Genomic DNA, 20,168 nt, shown 5'->3' on the forward strand with positions numbered 1-20,168 from the left:
CTTCCTTCATTCCCTCGGTAAAACCCTCAAATGAGTCTTCATCTGTTGGTTCTGCAAATAAGTCCCGGAGCCGTTTCCTTTCACGCTCCTCAAAAGAGTCTGACTCTCGAGGAGTCTTACGACCCCGTCTCCTAGTACCGGAGCCAGAAGGCTCAACCATAACATTCTCACAAATGCGGTCAACCTTCCATGATTGCCACCTGCATGAGGCAAATAGAAAGTACTTAGGCAGATTCAAATATCCTAAAATACTGGGTGAAATGTGTCTATCTCTTAGGTCCATTGGCCTGCCAACCCACAGGCCTCCCCACAACTCTGTCATTATCAAGTTTCAAGTTAAAACTCAGCCATTCGAGGTCTGAGTCCAAAAAGAAATAGGAAACATCTAACAAATCACAATTAAACTCAGTAATAATGCTGGGTACCTCTCTATTTTTTTTAACCTGAATGTCATCCTGACCTAAGGGCAAAAGAAGCAAAATTATTGCTGGATTGTAAACCAAATATATTACTCATTAGAGGAACTGAGGACAGGGACGGGGAAGTATAATTCAACTCTCCAGGAAGAAAAATCGCATAAAACAGGAATCAAAGGGGTGAGCCAAAAAAAATTACATTGCATTTTCTTAATCGCTGAACCTGCCTGCCACCTTAAAAGAACGGACGGACACCTCACCAGGCAGCCCTACCACCATGGAAGTCACCAAGTTGTTGGCTACCTTTCTGTTGCTGCAGCTGTCTTTTGGTAAGGACCTCCGATTTCATGGTAGCAATAATGTGAAACTAGGATGGGTGTATAGATATGAAGGGTCTGTATGCTTTGTTTCTTTTTCTTCATGTGAACATTTCTATAGCAGCTTGTGTGCAAGTGGCCCATATATTTAGCTTAAGGGCTGAACTTCTTTCCACCCCAAATTCAGCTATATTGATGGGTGATTCCACAGCATAAAAATACCAGCATAGTTCTGCTTTTTGCTCTTAATGAAAATAACTAAGCATTTGAAGAGACATTCCAAAATTTTAGATGCAGGTGAGTGAATAAAAGCTATGAAACTATTGGTGATAGTCTAATGGTGAGGAGGACATGGCACTTTGAGATCCCAGGAGGACAGACCTGAGTTCTCCCACCCTTGTCTTACATTCTGACATTTCTTCTGAGCTGCATATTATCTGGTTGCTGGTAGGAATGTGTGAATGACATATGGTAGGCTGATAGGCCTACCATCAGTGCTAAATCTAATTGCAAATTTCTACTGGAGAAATCTCAACTTTGGGGTTGTTGTATGTTTTCCAGGCTGTATGGCCATGTTCCAGAAGTATTCTCTCCTGACGTTTCGTCCACATCTATGGCAGGCATCCTCAGAGGTTGTGAGGCTCTGAGGATGCCTGCCATAGATGTGGGCGAAACGTCAGGAGAGAATACTTCGGGAACATGGCTTTACAGCCCGGAAAACATACAACTACCCTGTGATCCCAGCCATGAAAGCTTTTGACAACACAATCTCAACTTTGCCTCAAGGCATTCCTCTTCTTGCAGATGGTCAAATAGTACACGCACCATGGCCAGCACCTTCCCTCACCTGCTACTACAGTAGAGTCTCACTTATCCAACATTCTGGATTATCCAACGCATTGTTGTAGTTTATGTTTTCAATATATTGCGATGTTTTGGTGCTAAATTCATAAATACAGTAATTACTACATAGCATTACTGTGTATTGAACTACTTTTTCTGTCAAATTTATTGTATAACATGATGTTTTGGTGCTTAATTTGTAAAATCATAACCTATTTTGATGTTTAATAGGCTATTTCTTAATCTCTCCTTATTATCCAACATATTCGCTTATCCAACGTTCTGCTGGCCCGTTTATGTTGGATAAGTGAGACTCTACTGTATCTAGATGTGTTGGGTTGTGTGTGCTTCCATGTCTTCAGGACAACTGTAAAAACATGGCAACCAAATGAATTTCACAAGGTTTTCTTAAGCAAGGAATATTCAGAGGTGGCTTTTCCAGTTTCTTCTCTAAAATAAAGCCCACAGCACCTGGTATTTCCTTGTAGTTTCCTATCCAACTAATAATCAGAGCTGACTATGCTTAGCTTCCAAGATCAGGTGGTAACTGATGCTTTTAGGGTAGTTAGATGGTTATACAATTTCAAAGATTTCCCAGTCAGCTAGCTGTGACATTAGAAAGTATGTCTGGAGGGCTGTTGCCTGGGAAAGGCTATTTTGACAATAATTGTTGCTCAATCCAGGCACAAATTCTTGCTTTACTCTCTCAGCACCCTTCACAATTATGGTGCCTGCTCTAAGACAACTTATGGTGCAGTTAGGTAAGTCTAGGCCAGACATGGACAAACATTGGCCCTCCAGGTGTTTTGGACTTCAGCTTCCACAATTCCTAATAGCTGGTAAACTGGCTGAGATTTCTGGGAGTTGAAGTCCAAAACACCTGGAGCGCTGAAGTTTTCCCATGCCTGGTCTAGGCTGTGGACTTTGAAAGTACGCTCGTCTCATTCCCTTCAAATGGTCTTAGGAAGGAGCAGCACTGTGTTCTTTCAATGGTAATATGTCTTACTTTCCTGATCTCAAAATATGGTGAGCCAAGTTGTCCTCTTTCTTGTTCATGCTGCAGAATGGGAATGTGGACATCTGCTTTGATCTGTGCTGATCTTGCTATTGGCTCCACTCAAGGCGGGCTTCCATTGCAATTTCAAATGGGATATTTGAGTTCACGCGTTTATGATGCTGGCGTTGGGAAGCTCTATATATGTCAGAGTTGCACTTTCCTCCCAAAGTGTTCAACCTCCACAGAAATAGAAACTGTATTGATCTATTTTAAGACCAAATATTCACAAGAAAACCATGGACAAAATACGTAGTTGTCCTGTATGTTAATAGCAAACGTATGTTCCCATGTGTATGTATGTGCCTTCAAATCCCTTATCGACCAATGTTGACTCCATGAAATTAATAGGATTATCTTAGACAAAGGTTGCTCAGGAGAAGCCGGGTTAGTCCCTTCCTCTGAAATACAGTCTAAGATAATCCAATGTAATTGGAGGAGAGATGCAATTGTGTATTTAAGCATTTTGGTTTGCGTTTCATGATGTGTTTTCTTGGTCTATGTTGCAGCATTGCCATCTCGTAACTGGATCATTGGAGGTGAGGAGTGTGCTGAGGATGGACATCCTTGGCTCGTGTCGATCTATGGCTCCAACTGGCTCCAGTGTTCAGGAGTATTGATCAATCAGGACTGGGTTCTCACTGCTGCTCACTGCTATAAACGGTGAGAATTGTTGGCTGTTTAGAAACTAGTTAGAAATGTTCAGCAATGCTTTCGTCAGTTTTGTCCCAGAGCCTAGAAAAGTTTCTTGCTTAGATATAGACTGTCAGAACTGTCTGGAGCCACATTGGCAGGAGGATTCTGGGATGTTTCATTTAACATGTGAAGAAAATGCATTATACAGTCATGTAACTTGTTAGTTAGTTAAATGTATAGCCTAGTTTTTAGACTGCGTGCGGACAGAGTGACAGCCTGGTTGTTAACTTAGTCTCATGACATTGCCTACAACAGGGCTGAGAAATCTTGAGCATCAATATTATTATTTTCTTTTTTACACAATATTTGTTAAAACGTTTGTTATATTTATTTATTTATTTTCTTTATTTACAGTATTTATATTCCGCCCTTCTCACCCTGAAGGGGACTCAAGGCGGATTACAATGAACACATATATGGCAAACATTCAATGCCAACAGACAAACAACATACATTAGACAGACTCAGAGGCATTTTTAACATTTTTCCAGCTTCACGATTCCGGCCACAGGGGGAGCTGTTGCTTCACCGTCTAGTAGTGGCTGTACTTCCGCATTATACATCATTTCTTATACAGCAGACCCATAATACAGTGTTTCCTCGCTACTTCGCTGTTCGCTTTTTGTGGATTCGTTGTTTTGCGGCTTTTCAATAAATCATACAAAATTACGATTTACAGTGAATAGTGTATTTTCTCAGAAAAGTAGGATTTGTGCAACGGCCGCTTGCCAATGTGAGATTGTAAACAACACACGATGGGTTGATTGATGGAAAGCGGCCAACCAGAGGATGCTGCTCTGTATCCCAGTCGCTGATTGGCTCAGTAACCGTCGCATCTTGTTTTCTTTCATTTGTTCACAGCTCCAGAAATGGGAATGAGACAGGGTTACGTAGTATATAAGTGTGTGGGGAGGGTTTATAAAGACTTAAAATAGTGTATAACTACTAAAATAATGTATAAATAGTAAAATAAATATAGTGTCCCTACTTCATGGATTTTCACTTTCCGCAGGTGGTCCTGGAACATAACACCACGATAAGTGAGAGAACACTGTATTCAATATTTAATACAATTCTACAATACATTTTTGCATCCACTGTTTTTTTCATATATATATATATATATATATATATATATATATATATATATATATCCCATACCATCGTGTTGAGCATCCCTAATGTTGCATGGAGTATGTCTTTTAAATATAAACCACCTTGGCTAACAAACAAGGAAATTATATAGACAGACACACATTTTTCAACATGGTACTCTAACCGTGAGATTTCTTTCCCGAGAAACAAGGAAGAATTGTTGGAAATAGCAATCTTCTTCAAGCCTCCACTAATAATTTGTTTGTATATTATTCTGTTTGCTTACTGTGTTCTATATGTATGTTTTGTTTTGTTATGCAGCTTCCCTTTATTCTAGGTTTCTTGAGGTTGTGGGAGGGGCTAAGGATCACATGATCAGATCTGGGACTGCTGAGATCTTAGATTCCATTTTAGAACACAGAATTTGGATTGTTAAGACTGATATCCTATCTACACCAATAATTTAATTATAGTTTCAAATTAGTATTGAAAAAGGTGGTTCATTGTGCAGGTGATTACATAGGATATCCAAAAACACATTGATGTGCATTAAGGGCTTTCTTTTGCACACTTTTATGGTAGTTTGTTGTCTGCTTGCCACTATTTGAAGCAAGCTTTGCACTACATTAAATCATCAGTGCAGATAGGGCCTAAGATTCTGAGAGTTGGGAACCCCATTCCCAACCTATTGTTGGATTACATCTCCCAAAATTGGCCATGCAGATTCGGGGTTCTGAGAGTTGAAATTCCAACATATGGAAAGTCAAGGATAGGAAGAACTATCACAAGAAATCTGCCCACCTGTGCCCTGTTTCAAGAGCTCCATACTGTCTTTGCTCTGTCCTTGTAGATCTGGAATGCAGTTGAAGCTTGGAGTACACAACAAAGAGGTGCCGAGAGAGGGAGAGCAGTTAAGAACCTCTGCAGAAGCCAAATGCTATCCAGATGCTGCCAGCTCTGATTCCAACAACTGTGCAGAGAAAACCTTTGTAAATGATATAATGCTGGTCAAACTGAATGCCCCTGTTGACTACAATGACAACATTCAACCTGTTCCCCTGCCCACTGCTGTACCCGAAGTGGGAACAGAATGCAAAGTGATGGGCTGGGGCACCATCCACAGTTCTGAAGGTAAGACATGGTTGCACATAGCTCTTTCAGGTGTTTGTCTAAAACCAGACCAGAGCTCAGTGCCCGCCTATGAGCCCTTTCACACTATACAATTATAGTACTTCAGTGCCACTTCATGACTCCAACCTATTGTTGGGAAATCATCCTGGACTACTCAAGTCCAAATGTAGTTAGATAGATGATAGAGTTAGATTGAGGGAATCCTTTCCCTGTTTCCAAAGCATGCCTAGATAGGCTTTACTGTGTTTCACTCTATCCTGTTTACGTCACATCCCTTACTTTGAAGTTAGTAGAAATGTGAATCTTTAGGGACACTAACTTCCCATTGGTCAGAATGTCTTTTATGGCCCCAATAAACTGGACCATGCGGTTGGAACCATTTTTGGTTCTCCCTTCTTCTTTTGTTCTTCAAACTAACAAACAGCATCCTGCCATCTCTCCTGGCAAGATGTAACTATGTAGATGTTTGTTATTTTTCCTTTCTTATTTTTCCTTAGAAACCAGTCTATAGTAATCTAGACAGCTCCCAAGCTTTTCTATCTACAATGGAGTTCTTTTTACCTAAATAAATAATTTTTGAACTTTTATTGAGACTCTGCAGTCCATTGCAATCCTAAAGGCTTCTCTTGCTCGCCAGTGTAAGTAACTGTTGCATTTGAAAGCTTTGCTTTTGCTACTCTGCTGATTTTGGTGGAATCTCCCCCAGAGAGGGTTAAATTGAGTCTAACCATTCAGAGATTACCACAACACCTATGGCATCCTGTTGTCGACCGCGTTTTAGGGGATCGGGCCCTTAAGGAGAGACCCGACCCGGTCCTGAGAGAACGGACCTTGGCGGAGCCAATAGGAAAATATGAGCCACAATACAACCTGAAGCCGAAATGAAGAAGGTCCGCCGAAGTTGAAGGAAAATTCCGCCAAGGAGTCTTTATTGAGCGATTCAGCTGAAAAGGACTCTAGTAGTGATCATTCAGTCTACTAGGGTACCACATAATCAAAATAAAGCCATATTTATACAAAGTTTCAGTCTGACAGCCCTTTGAATTTCCCGCCCTGCTCCCCCGCCCATCTGATCGCTGATAGGCTAGAAGGTTGAACAAGGCGGGCTTTCATTTCCCGCCTTGCTCCGTTGGCCCAATAGGAAGCTGCTTTTTGTCTCTACTCGAGCCAATCAGGAAGGAGAAGGCGGGAGTTATTGAAACAATGAAGTGACAGGGCAGGAAAGATCGGATTAATTCCTGCTAGACCGATTTCTAAAGGGATTAATGGCAGCAATCAAGGATGTCCGGGTTTCTGTCACGTATACAGATTTTAGATATGCCTTGGGGTGTCAGAGGTGGAAGTAGAGATGGGTGGTGATGAGCCATAATTGACAGGCTCTGCAGGGCGCCTTCCTGAGGTGTCCTGGATTTTCCTTTGGGTGAGATATGACAATGTTTGTCTTGAGGCAAATCACCTTTAGGACAACACTCCGAATTCGGCGACTCAAGCCCTATATTGTCCATGCAATCTGAATTTGATTGGGTTTAGCGGTGGCAGATTATCCTTTTGTTTTTGGGAAGGGAAGCCTGGGTCATAGGAAATGGGATAGGTTCTGGGGTTCAGGTTGAGTTCAAAATATTTCCTATTTGATTTCATGACTTGACAATTATATGAAATAAAATGAAAAATAAAATAAAGTTGGAATATAAACCCTGCTGGGAAAAATACATATTTTCCGGGGATCCCAAAGAGTACAAATACATATAGGCAGACAGATAGATTTCATGGAAATAAGGGAGAATCCATAAAAGTGAGTTACATTGCATAAAGGGGAATCATGAATGATATAAACAATTGAAAATATTTGATAAGAACGAAGTTCATAACATCTGGAGAACCCAGCATGGAAATTCATAAAAGTGGAGTTTTAGCAGCATGATTTTACAATTCATGAAGTTGTTATCTCTTGCCTCAGAGTGCAGGGATAATCCACAGTAAACTCCAGTAAAAAGTCTCAATCACCTTCTACTATAAATATATGGAATATATATATTGATTTTTGAACTATCTTTTACAAAGTCCTGGGGGGGAGGGTGGTCACCTCGATCACAATCCCAGCATTTGTACTTTGATGAAGTATGTTAAATCCTCTTACAGAGAACTCTAGATGCTCTCCAGACTACAGGAATCAATTGGATGGGACCATGGCATTTAAAGTGTAAGCCTTCTGCATCCAAGTTTAAAAATAACAGCCAAGATTGCATGATTATGCTGATAGTGGGGGGGAAAGGAAGATGAGGAGGATGAAGTAAACGTTGCAATGTGGAAGGGTAAGGAACTAAAGTTGCTGCAGGTGTTGTAGGACGGGGGACAGTGAAAGCTGCTTGGAGGCTGACAACACTGTTTTGTCTCTTGGTAGAAATTCTCTATGAATGTTCACTTTTTATATGTTTTGAATTGTATTGTTTTTTTTAAAATGTGAGCCATTTTGAGTCTCAAATTTGGGGGGGGATTAGATATGATAATAATGATGATGATATCATCATCATCATCATCCCTAAATCATTTCAGGTCTGTTCTAATTGACTTCATTACACTCTCAGTGAAGCAGTATCTCTCAAGATTTTTTTTTTTGCTACAAAAGGGCTCCTCCGACTTCAATCCAAGACCAAAAAATTGCTGCAGGTCATTGGACTGCATTCCTCACCACTGGCTGTGTGGGGAGGCCTATTGGGCGTTGCAACCCCACAAGAGCTGGAGAACTGTATTAGTGAGTGTGTATAGCGGAACCAGCAGCGTCCAGTTAACACCATGTGCAAAAGACTCAGACCAGGCAGAGGAATTAAAAGAACAAAGAAAACTTTACTTGTTGAGTTGAAGTCAAATAAACAGTTCAGCAATCGTACGATGTCCTTGTAGTTGCATAGGATCAATAACTAATCAATCAGCATTCAATATACCCAGCATATCATATTTAAACTGCTACTTGACCGTAGCTAGAGAGCCTGTCTTTTTTGTACTCTCCCTGCAAGCCCAGATTCCCAACTGACAAATCCAGCCATCTGCCAGCAAACCGATACATTGTTTGAGGCGTGGCTTGCCTCTGCAAAAGCTCAACTCCCTTTTTGCAGAGATCTTTTGCAAGCAACTTTGCAAGGATTTCTTTACACACACACACATAGCAATTTGGGGCAATAAACTGCATAACTCCCATCCTTGTATTAGAAAAATTTCAGTGTGTCCATCATTCTTCTCACAGGTGAAGCATGAGCATTGAACGTGCTTAATTTGAAAGTCTCCATAATCCTGGAAGTGTACCTTTTGCATGGCTAACCTTTGAAAAATACAGAAATCTCCATCCATTACAAAATAAACCCCTGGCAAAGTTCTTATTGTGCCCTTTTTCTTTTCTTTTGCTTTTCAGAAATGTATCCCCTTGTTCCTTACTGTGTTGACATTGAAATACTCAACAATGGGGTGTGTGAAGCTGCTTACCCTTGGTATACAGCATATGATAAAGGGCTTTGTGCTGGAGTTCTGGAAGGAGGCAAGGATTCATGTCATGTAAGGATCTTTCCTTGGGGAATAGAAACATCAGTTACTTTCTGAAGTACAGGCCTAGATGTTCTATTTGTGAGTCTCTGGAATCAGTATTGAGAAAAAGTATTGTTTTGGATTATAGCTCTCACCAGTCCACCGTTTTGAGAGATGGAATCCAAATATTTTATTATGCTCTGTCCAACATTTCATTTGACCTACTTTGTAACTGGAAATCACCTGATGCAGACATATTCACAAACAAAAACAGACAAGTGTGTACAAGCATTAAAGTGGCAAGAGAGGAATTACAAGACTCAAAACTGAATGTAAAAATCAAATTTAAGTTCTAAAAAATGATTTGATTGATTACATTGGTTACCAAGTTGATTTCCATGGCTGAGTGGAGATTCAAACCAGAGTCATAGTTCAATACTCAAACCAATGGCTCTCAAGTATTTAGAGAATTTCAAATGCTGCAAATCCTAGGATTCTATAGAATGTAGTCAGGATACCAAAAGCAGAATCATAAAAATGCTGTGCGTAGTGTTTACTGTGTCCCTTATGTTTAATCATATTTAAACATTATTGTTTATTTAAACATTATTTAAATGTGTTATCTTACTGAGAGCTTCCTTGAGCTTCATTTCTAGGAGGAAACTGTGATATAGAAAAACACTTATAAAAGCACAATTGGAGGCAGAAAGGAAAAGCTCAGATGAAAAATTTCAGACAATAAGAGAAAGTTTGAAAACAGCACATGGAGAGATACAAACAAATAAATCTGAAATCGGGAAAAATAAACAGGAACAACTTGTACTCAAACAACAAACGCAAAAAAATGAAAATAGGCTTTCAGATGTGGAAAGAAAGTTCGTGTATATGCAAGATAATCAAAGAAGAAACAACGCAATAATTAGAAACTACCCAGAAGGGAATAAGAAAGAAGATCTGAAAACCGAGATTTTGAAGTGGTTGCAAAAGATCACGCCGATATTAAACTGGTCAGAATTAGATATCGAGAGAGTTCATCGCCTTCCGAGTGGAAGAAATAAAATAATTCCTAGGAATATAATAATCCGATTTCAAAACTTCGTAAAGAAAGAAAATTTGATGAAAATATTAAAGAAGAACCCAGAATATTTAAAGATGGGCGACTCAAAATTGGAGATATTCAATGACTATTGTACTGAAACTAAGAATTGGAGATATTCAATGAAGCCTATTACGATCCAATTAATGAAGGCCGGAATTTTGTACACTTGGGGATATCCTATCTTTCTCAAATTCCAATGGAAAGGCAAGAGATATAGAATAGACTCATTGGAGCAAGGACATCAACTATTGGAGGAGCTCGGTATAATAAGAAAACAAGAGAGAGATCGAAAGGAGGAGGAGGAGAAGGGTTCGGAAGCAGGAGTAACGGAGGAATTATTTGGCGCCACTGGAGGAATCGGGATGTAAGAAGAAAGCGTAACACTGCAATTAAATTTATTATTGAATTTAAAATGAGCACTCGGGGGGAGGGAGACTCTGGGCCATGGGATGACTTCGCCTTCCCCCTCCCCAATTGGGAAGGCCGGGGGCCATGATTGGGACGAGGAGTCCCGAAGAATGGAAGGGGAGGAAGGGGGGAATGAGGGAAGGGGGGGATCAAGGGGGAGGAGGGGGGAAGGGTGGGCAAGGGTAGGGGAGGGTAAGGGTCAAGGGTTCACATTGGTTCAAGCCACAAAAAAGCTTTTAAAGGGAAATGGAAATGATGTCTCATAAATTAAGAATTTCAACACTTAATGTGAGAGGGTTGGGGACGGTAATTAAGAGAAGGCGGATTGAAGCCCTACTGAAGAAGGACGCGGCGGATGTCATCTTCCTACAGGAAACGCATCAGAATAAACTGGGCTCAAATGAACTAAAGTCGAGCTGGTTAAGGAATTATGAGAAATCTTTTGGGTCATCAAAGTCAAGAGGTGTAGCTATAATAATAGCAAAGAAATGCAATTTGGGTATAAATAAGGTATTGAAAGATGAAGAGGGAAGATACATAATAATATATGGTGAAATAGGGGAAGAAAAATATGTATTAGTAAATGTATATGCACCAAATGTTAAACAGCAAGAATTTTACGAAAAAGTATTAGAGCAAATAGAGAATTATCACCAACAAAATGTAATATTTGGAGGAGATTGTAATTGTTATATGGACCCAAAGAAGGATAAAACAATGTTAACATCAAAAACAAGAAATATCGAAATAACGGACTTAAGTAGAGTAATGAATAAATGGCAACTGAAGGATGTGTGGAGATTGGTAAAAGGGAATGAAAGCAGATATACATATTATTCATCGGTGCATAAGGTGTATACAAGAATAGATTATATTTTTGTCTCCAAAAATATGTTAAGTAAAGTGTTAAATGCTGATATTGGGATAATTAAGATTTCGGATCATGCTCTGGTATCGATTGAGTTGGTGCTGAAATGTGATTATGACAAAATGAAGAGGTGGAGGTTAAATACGAAAATATTGAATTATAAAGAGATAGTAGACAGAATGCAAGTAGAATGGCAAGAAATATGGGGCTTTAATGAAAAGGGGGTGACAAAAGGAGTTCTATGGGACACCATGAAAGCAGTGACTAGAGGGTTATGCATAAAAGAGACAATTAATCTAAAAAAAAGTATATTATATTATCTAATGACTCTGAACAATAGATGCCCCCCAGGCAAGAGACAAACCTTTCCAGTGCTAATTAGGGTGATTAACTGCAACATTCATGCTGACTTCCAACTGACAAAGAACTCTTCTCACACCCTGGACTCTCCACAGATACATATTAACCTTCCTTGCCTAGTTTCTCCATGCCTCACAACCTCTGAGGATGCCTGCCATAGATGTGGGTGAAACTTCAGGAGAGAATACTTCTGGAACATGGCCATACAGCCCGGAAAACATATAACAACCCTGTGATCCCGGCCATGAAAACCTTCGAAAAAATATTATCTGGTTGCTGGTAGGAATGTGTGAATGACATATGGTAGGCTGATAGGCCTACCATCAGTGCTAAAACTAATTTCAAATTTATACTGGAGAAATCTCAGCTTTGCCTCAAGGCATTCTTTTCTTTTTTGAAGAAGAAGGCCAAATAATATACACACCATACGTACACACACCCTGGCCAGCACCTTCCCTCATCGGCTGCTATCTAAATGTGTTGGGTTATCTGTGTGTCCATGTCTTCAAGACTGCTGTCAAAACATGGCAACCAAATGAATTTCAAAAGGTTTTCTTAGGCAAGGAATATTCAGAGGTTGCTTTGCCAGTTTCTTCCTCTGAAATAAAGCCCACAGCACCTGATATTTCTTGGTACAGTAGAGTCTCGCTTATCCAAGCCTCACTTATCCAAGCCTCTGGATAATCCAAGCCATTTTTGTAGTCAATATTTTCAATATATTGTGATATTTTGGTGCTAAATTCGTAAATACAGTAATTACAACATAACATTACTGCGTATTGAATTACTTTTTCTGTCCAATTTGTTGTATAACATGATGTTTTGGTACTTAATTTGTAAAATCATAAGCTAATTTGATGTTTAATAGGCTTTTCCTTAGTCCCTCCTTATTATCCAAGATATTCGCTTATCCAAGCTTTTTCCGGCCCGTTTAGCTTGGATAAATAAGACTCTACTGTAGTTTCCTATCCAACTGACTATGCTTAGTTTCCAAGATCAGGTGGTAACTTATGCTTTTAGGGTAGTTAGGTGGTTATACACTTTCAAAGATTTCCCAGTCAGCTAGCTGTGACATTAGGAAGTATGTCTGGAGGGCTGTTGCCTGGGAAAGGCTATTTTGACAATAGTTGCTCTATCCAGGCATGAATTCTTGCTTTCCTCTCTCCGCTTCCTTCACAATTATGGTGCCTGCTCTCAGACAACTTTCAGTGGTGCAGTTAGGTACGTCTAGGCCAGGCATGGACAAACTTCGGCCCTCCAGGTTTTTGGACTTCAGCTTCCACAATTCATAACAGCTGGTAAACTGGCTGAGATTTCTGGGAGTTGAAGTCCAAAACACCTGGAGAGCTGAAGTTTCCCCATTCCTGGTCTAGACTGTGGATTTTGAAAGTATGCATGTCTCATTCCTTTCAAATGGTCTTAGGAAGGAGCAGGGCTGGGTTCTTTAGATGGTGATATGTTTTAGGTAGGTAAAGGTAAAGTCCAGTCGTGCCCGACTCTGTGGGTTGGTGCTCATCTCCATTTCTAAGCCAAAGAGCCGGAGTTGCCCGTAGACACCTCCAAGGTCATGTGGCCGGCATGACTGCATGGAGCGCCATTACCTTCCTGCCGGAGCGGTACCTATTAATATGTCTTACTGATCTCAAATTATTGTGAGCCAAGTTGTCCCTTTTCCTGTTCATGCTGCAGAATGGGAACATGGACATCTGCTCTGTAGTCCTGTACTGATCTTGCCATTGACTCCACTCAAGACAGGTTTCCATTGCAATTTCAAATGGGACATTTAAGTTCATGCATTTATGATGCTGGCGTTGGAAAGCTCTATATACAGTAGACTCTCACTTATCCAACATAAACGGGCTGGCAGAACCTTGGATAAGCAAATATATTGGATAATAAGGAGGGATTAAGGAAAAGCCTATTGCACATCGAATTAGGTTATGATTTTACAAATTAAGCACCAAAGCATCATGTTTAACAACAAATTTGACAGAAAAAGTAGTTCAATACGCAGTAATGCTATGTAGTAATTACTGTATGTATGAATTTAGCACCAAAATATCATGATGTATTGAAAACATTAACTACAAAAATGCGTTTTGGATAATCCAAAACATTGGATAAGCGAGTGTTGGATAAGTGAGACTTTACTATATGTCAGAGTTGCACTTTCCTCCCAAAGTGTTCAATCTCCACAGACTTAAAAAGAAATAGAAACTGTATTGATATTCATGGACAAAATATGTGGTTGTCCTGTATCTTAATGGTAAATGTGTGTCCCTATGGGTATGAATGTGCCTTCAAATCACTTATCAACCTATGCTGACCCCATTAAATTAATAGGATTATTATCTTAGGCAAAGGTTGCTCAGGAGATGCCGGGTTAGTCCCTTCCTCTGAAATACAGCCCGAGATAATCCAATGTAATTGGAGGAGAGATGCTGTTGTGTATTTAAGCATTTTGGTTTGTGTTTCATGGTACGTTTTCTTGGTCTGTGTTGCAGCATTGTCATTTCGTACCCGAATCATTGGAGGTGAGATATGTGCTGAGGATGGACATCCTTGGCTCGCGTGGATCTATGGCTCCAACGGACTCCAGTGTTCAGGAGTATTGATCAATCAGGACTGGGTTCTCACTGCTGCTCACTGCTATGAACGGTGAGAATTGTTAGCTGTTTAGAAACCAATTGGAAATGTTCAGCAATGCTTTCGTCAACTTTGCCCCAGAGCCTAGAAATGTTGCTAGCTTGGATCTAGACTGTCAGAACTGTCTGGAGCCACATTGGCAGGAGGATTCTGGGATGTTTCATTTAACATGTGAAGAAAATACATTATATAACCTCTCCAAAATGTATTCATAACAAGATCACTGCAAAAACAAAAACAACACACACACACACACACACACACACACATCTTGGGCAATAAATGTTATTTTGCCATTTTTTTTAAAAAAAAGAGCTCACCTATGTATCCTAATGCTGTCTACAGTCATGTAACTTGTTTGTTAAATGTATAGCCCAGTTTTTAGACAGAGTGACAGCCTGGTTGTTAACTTAGTCTCATGACATTGCCTACAACAGGGCTGAGAAAATTTGAACATCCCTATTATTCTTTCTTTTTTCACACAATAATATTTATTAAAACATTTTCTATACATCATTTGTTATACAGCAGACCCATAATATTCAATATTCAATACAACAAAGTTTCAAACAAAGTGGAAATTCAAAGGGCAATAAAAGATGGCCAACATATGCGGAAATACTCAAGAAAACACAAGATAACCTCCAACTGAAATCATTGATAGAAATAAACCAGCAGGGCTATAACATGAACTGGTTTGAATATGCACAAATACACCAACAATATCAAAAAGATGTGCATACAGGATTTGAAGAAGAAAAGACAGACCTTGATAAGATACTTCAATCAAGAAATAAACAACTATCTAAGCTTTACAGTCTCCTGTTAAAATTACACACAGAAGATGAATATATCAAGGAGTGTATGGTAAAATGGGCTAAAAACATTGGTCGCTCGATTAGCATAGATGAATGGGAATACCTCTGGAGAGTAAAAATAAAAATTTTCAGAAGTTATTCCCTTCTAGAAAATTTCTACAAAATGTTTTATCAAGCTTATATGACACCTGTTAAATTAGCCAAAATACAGCCACAATTAAAAAACACTTGCTGGAAATGTAAACAAGCAACAGGATCATTTTTCCACATGTGGTGGACTTGTAAGAAGGCAAAAAACTTTTGGATTAAGATTCATAAAACCACTGAAAAAATACTAAAGTTAAAAATACCCATGCACCCAGAAATATTCCTACTAGGAATAACAGATACATCACTGCTGAAGCCACATGATAAACTCTTCACTTTGATGACAACGGCTGCGAGAATAGTTTATGCACGAGCCTGGAAATTGGAGGAAACACCAGAAATGGAGGAATGGATCGTGAAAGTGACGGAGGTGGCTGAGATGGACATTCTGACAGGGTATCTCCAGTCAAAAGACCCTTCTGAGTTTAGGAAAGTCTGGGATCCCTTCAAAAGGTTTTTAGAAGGAAAGACCATTTCAACGTGGGGGTTTCAAATTTGACTATTATAAATTTTAATTTTCACCACTCGTTTAACTTCCTTCTGTGGAAAAAAAAAAGGTCATGATGAAGAAAAAAAAAGAACTACAGTTCACAATTGCTGGTGGCTTGTGAACAGGTTGTGAAACAGTGAGCTTTTTGCTTTTGCTTTTTGGTGTATTTCTTTGCCAAGTACTTTGCATTTTTATATCGCCATTTGTTCAGATTTTTTTTTCTTTTTTATATAAATATGGACATTTTAGCTTTGTTTTTGGTTTTTGGTTTTCTCTCTCTCCCCCTTTTTGATCCTTTTTAAATCTCAGTTTTCCCACTTTCTATACAATCAAATGTTCTCACTCTTTCAATGTTAATTTACTCTATCTTATAAGGTAAAACTTCAATAAAAATATATATTAAAAAAATATTCAATACAATTCTACAATATATTTGCACCCACTGTTATTTTTACCCATATATATATGTGTATGTGTGTGTTCATATATACATATATATGGGATTATATATATAATCCCATACCACCGTGTTGAGCATCCCTAATGTTGCACGGAGTATGTCTTTTAAATACAAACCACTTTGGCTTACAAACAAGGAAATCATATAGACAGACACACATTTTTCAATGTGGCACTCTAACCCTGAGATTTCTTTCCCTGAGAAACAAAGGAAGAATTGTTGGAAATAGCAATCTTCTTTAAGCCTCCACTAGTAATTTGTTTGCATATTATTCTGTTTGCTTATTGTGTTGCATATGTATGTTTTGTTTTGTTATGCAGCTTTCCCTTTACTCTATGTTTCTTGAGATTGTAGGAGGGGTTACAGATCACATGATAAGACTTGGGGCTGAGATCTCAGATTCCATTTTAGAACACAGAATTTGGACTGTTAAGACTGATATCCAGTCTATACCAATAATTTAATTATAGTTATAAATTAGTATCAAAAAAGTAGTTTTGTTGTGCATGTGATTTTATAGGAAATCCAACAACACATTGATTTGCATTAAAGGCTTTCTTTTGCACACTTTTATGGTAGTTTGTTGTCTGCTTGCCACTATTTGAAGCAAACTTTGCACTACATTAAATCGTCAGTGTAGACAGGGCCTAAGAGATAGATTCTGAGAGTTGGGAACCCCATTCCCAACCTATTGTTGGATTACATCTCCCAAAATTGGCCACGCAGATTCAGGGTTTTGAGAGCTGAAATTTCAACATATGGAAAGCCAAGGATAGGAAGAACTAACATAAGAAACCTGCCCACCTGTGCCCTGTTTCAGGAGCTCCATAATGTCTTTGCTATCTCCTTGTAGGTCTGGAATGCAGTTGAAGCTTGGAGTACACAACAGAGAGGTGCCGAGAGAGGGAGAGCAGTTAAGAACCTCTGCAGAAGCCAAATGCTATCCAGATGCTGCCAGCTCTGATTCCAACAGCTGTGCACAGAATACCTTCATAAATGATATAATGCTGGTCAAACTGAATGCCCCTGTTGACTACAATGACAACGTTCAACCTGTTCCCCTGTCCACTGCTGTACCCGAAGAGGGAACAATATGCAAAGTGATGGGCTGGGGCTCCATCAATGCTTCTGAAGGTAAGACGTGGTTGCACATAGTTCTCTAAATCCAGACTAGGGCTGAGTGTTCACCTATGGGCCGTTTCAGACTACACAGTTATAGTACTTCAATGCTCCAACCTATGGCATCCCAGCATTTGTACTGGGATTTTAAATCCCAGCATGTAAGTATGTTAAATCCTCTCCCAGAGAGCTAGCTTCAAATGGTGGCAAACATACAACACACTATAATAAAAGTGTGCAAAAGAAAGCTCTTAATGCACATCAATGTGTTTTCGGATTTCTTATGTAATCACCTGCCCAGCAAAAAAAATAACTTCCCCCACTGTCAGCATAACCATGCAATCTTGGCTGTTATTTTTAAACTTGGATGCAGAAGGCTTACACTTTAGTTTTATGAATGTCTTATGTAAGTTAAATTTTTAACTGATTTATAGTATATTGTACAGTTTTTATATGTGTGTTTTGTTGTAAGCCGCCCTGAGTCCCCCGATGGGTGAGAAGGGCGGGATATAAATATTATAATAAATAAATAAAATTTAAATGTCATGATCCCATCCAATTTGGTAACATTACACTTGCTAATTCCACTTTTATCTCCCATTTATGTCAAGTAGTTTTTCACCGAGAATATGTGATTGGATGTGTATGTTGATGGATTTTGTTGTTGTTCTACTGATATTTACAGTAAAAACATATTTTAAAAAAATGATCCCATCCAACTGATGATAATCGTCATCACCGGATTAAAATTAACCCAAATCATTTCAGGTCTGTTCCAAGACTTAATTTGAAAGTCTCCATAATCCTGGAAGTGTACCTTTTGCATGGCTAGCCTTAGAAAAATACAGAAATCTCCATCCATTACAAGATAAACCCCTGGCAAGGTTCTTATTGTGCCTTTTCTTTTATTTTGCTTTTCAGATATTTATCCCCTTCTTCCTTACTGTGTTGACATTGAAATACTCAACAATGGGGTGTGTGAAGCTGCTTACCCTTGGTGTACAGCATATGATAAACTGCTTTGTGCTGGAGTTCTGGAAGGAGGCAAGGATTCATGTCATGTAAGGATCTTTCCTTGGGGAATACAAACATCAGTTACTTTCTGAAGTACAGGCCTAGATGTTCAATTTGTGAGTCTCTGGAATCAGTATTGAGAAAAAGTACTGTTTTGGATTATAGCTCTCACCAGTCCACCATTTTGAGAGATGGAATCCAAATATTTTTTTTATGCTCTGTCCAACATTTCATTTGACCTATTTTGTAACTGGAATTCACCTGATGCAGACATATTCACAAACAAAAACAGACAAGTGTGTACAAGCATTAAAGTGGCAAGAGAGGAATTACATATAGGCCAAAACTCTAAATTGAATGTAAAAATTGAATTTAAGTTCTAGAAAATGACTTGATTGATTACATTAGTTACCAAGTTGATTTCGATGGCTGATTGGAGATTCAAACCAAAGTCATAGTTCAATACTCAAACAAATGGCTCTCAAGAATTTAGAGAATTTCAAATGCTGCAAATCCTAGGATTCTATAGAATGTAATCAAGACACCGAAAGCAGAATCATAAAAATGCTGTGTGTAGTGTTTACACTGTCCCTTATGTTTAATAGTATTTAAACATTATTGTTTATTTAAACATTGTTTAAATGTATTGTCGAAGGCTTTCATGGCCAGGATCACAGGGTTGTTGTATGTCTTTCGGGCTGTGTGGCCATGTTCCAGAAGTATTCTCTCCTGACGTTTTGCCCACATCTATGGCAGGCATCCTCAGAGGTTGTGAGGTATGGATAAACTAGGCAAGGAAGGTAAAAATATATATCTGTGGAGAGTCCAGGGTGTGACAAGAGTCCTTTGTCAGTTGGAAGCCAGTGTTAATGTTTCAGTTAATCACCCTAATTAGCATTGGAAAGGTTTGTCTCTTGCCTGGAGGGCATCCTTTGTTCAGAGTCATTAGCCGTCCTTGGGGCTCCCCTGCCCTCAGAGTGTTGCTTCCCATCTACTGTTCTGATTGTTTAAATGTGTTATCTTACTGAGAGATTCCTTCATTTCTGGGAGGAAACTGTGATATAGAAAAACACTTATAGATATGTATCTCTGTTCTGTCCTTTCCACAGGGTGATTCTGGAGGACCCCTGATGTGCGGTGACGAACTTCAAGGCATCCTCTCGTTTGGAGGCCATCCTTGTGCTAAACCCCTTGAGCCTGGTGTTTATGTCAAGGTCGACAGTTACCTTGATTGGATCCAGAGTATTATTGAGAATAATACACCAGAAACCTCTTGAAATTAAATCAGTGTGTATGTGGAACCCCATAGGCATCTTCTTACTCTTAGTCAGAAAATCTATATGCATTATCTTCCTGGGAGCAATCCTGAGCTTACTTCAAAACAACCATGGAAAGGATGGTACAGCATGATAAAGAAGCATCCTAGATCCTTATAGCTTCCTAGATTGGCTGCTCCAAATAGTTACAATAAATTGAATGAGAGCTCTTTCCCAAGTCAGTGAGCCAAAGTCTTGTTCTATTAACATACATCTCTCTCCCCTGCACCCCAGCATTAGAATCATAGTCTTAAGGTGAACTTCTCTGAAAGTTAGAACACTGAAATAAAATAGAGGCCTCAGCATCTCGAAAATGTCATCATTTATGGGTCTACTACTTGTTTTCTGATCTTGT

The 20,168-nt window shown here is 39.2% G+C and overlaps 1 protein-coding gene across 1 annotated transcript; it reads left to right on the forward strand.

Annotated features, from left to right (window-relative positions):
* The first annotated feature begins 593 nt into the window (after nucleotides 1-593).
* Nucleotides 594-20,127, forward strand: LOC100552686 (gilatoxin). The gene is made up of 5 exons (XM_062962560.1): nucleotides 594-745; nucleotides 14,308-14,461; nucleotides 17,218-17,498; nucleotides 18,405-18,544; nucleotides 19,607-20,127. Exons 1-5 carry the CDS (start codon nucleotides 694-696, stop codon nucleotides 19,772-19,774), a joined length of 795 nt encoding a protein of 264 aa, XP_062818630.1. The 5' UTR covers nucleotides 594-693; the 3' UTR covers nucleotides 19,775-20,127.
* The last annotated feature ends 41 nt before the right edge of the window (nucleotides 20,128-20,168 follow it).

This window comes from Anolis carolinensis, unplaced genomic scaffold (genome assembly GCF_035594765.1).
Source record: "Anolis carolinensis isolate JA03-04 unplaced genomic scaffold, rAnoCar3.1.pri scaffold_10, whole genome shotgun sequence".
Classification (NCBI taxonomy): Eukaryota; Metazoa; Chordata; class Lepidosauria; order Squamata; family Dactyloidae; genus Anolis; species Anolis carolinensis.

Coding starts and splice junctions, on each gene's coding strand:
- LOC100552686 (XM_062962560.1), top strand. CDS start 694: ATGGAAGTCACCAAGTTGTTGGCTACCTTTCTGTTGCTGCAGCTGTCT. Junction 746..14,307: donor GTTGCTGCAGCTGTCTTTTG/GTAAGGACCTCC, acceptor TCTGTGTTGCAG/CATTGTCATTTCGTACCCGA. Junction 18,545..19,606: donor GAGGCAAGGATTCATGTCAT/GTAAGGATCTTT, acceptor TCCTTTCCACAG/GGTGATTCTGGAGGACCCCT.